This window comes from Penaeus monodon, chromosome 23 (assembly GCF_015228065.2).
Source record: "Penaeus monodon isolate SGIC_2016 chromosome 23, NSTDA_Pmon_1, whole genome shotgun sequence".
In the NCBI taxonomy this organism is placed as follows: Eukaryota; Metazoa; Arthropoda; class Malacostraca; order Decapoda; family Penaeidae; genus Penaeus; species Penaeus monodon.
In genome coordinates this window covers 14542891-14543567 of record NC_051408.1, presented here as the reverse complement: position 1 = coordinate 14543567, position 677 = coordinate 14542891, and the positions used below count along the sequence as shown (strand labels likewise).

The 677-nt window shown below is 38.7% G+C and overlaps 1 protein-coding gene across 1 annotated transcript in view; it reads right to left on the bottom strand.

The window, feature by feature from the left end:
* Positions 1–677, bottom strand: part of LOC119588137 (peroxisomal membrane protein PEX13-like) — a gene marked incomplete in the record, with an annotated part of 3602 nt that overhangs the window by 1019 nt on the left and 1906 nt on the right. The window contains 3 exon segments of the mRNA XM_037936844.1: positions 1–79; positions 295–364; positions 424–533. Of these exon segments, the coding sequence (XP_037792772.1) occupies positions 1–79; positions 295–364; positions 424–533 (259 nt within the window).

Sequence of the window (677 nt, the reverse complement as noted above, 5' to 3'; positions counted from 1 at the left end):
CGCTGTAAGCCTGACTTGGCCCTTCATCCGCGAGGGCGCAGGCAGCCACCGCCAGCAGGAGACACGACAAAAACTTCATCTGAAGAAGGAATAAGCGTTTTTATAGAAACCTTTGTGATTGAATCGCGGAGAGAAATGCACAGGGAAGAATTTATGTACGTTTGAAATGCATGCAAAAAAGGTCTAGAAACACATAGACCGTTAATTTGTAAAACCCGTAAGTTATACTTTCTGAGCCAAAGTCATTTCTTAAGACATAAAAACACACTCCGAGGCGATAGTTCAAGTTCTTACCTTGATTCCTTTATCACGGGAGTATCTTGATCGTGCCCTGAAGCTGTGACCTCTTGACCTAGCACGGAAACTGTGGCTTTTTTAGGCTGACCTCTGGCTTTTAAATGTGACCCTGTCTTACCTGCTGACCTGAGTGACACACTAGGGAAAATTTGCAAGCTATTTTCTGATTGGTTGCAGGTAGTCAGGATCTCAGAGGACAGGATGTATGATAATTCTAGAATATATATGTTTTCAATCTGGAATGATAAATACATAAATTAATTAACCAGTATTGAAAATCGCCTTTCGATTATTTCACATGTAAGGATATAAGAACAAATACGTTTTCTTGTTAAATATTTCATATATAATGGAAGAAGTCATGAAAATAGATAATTTTT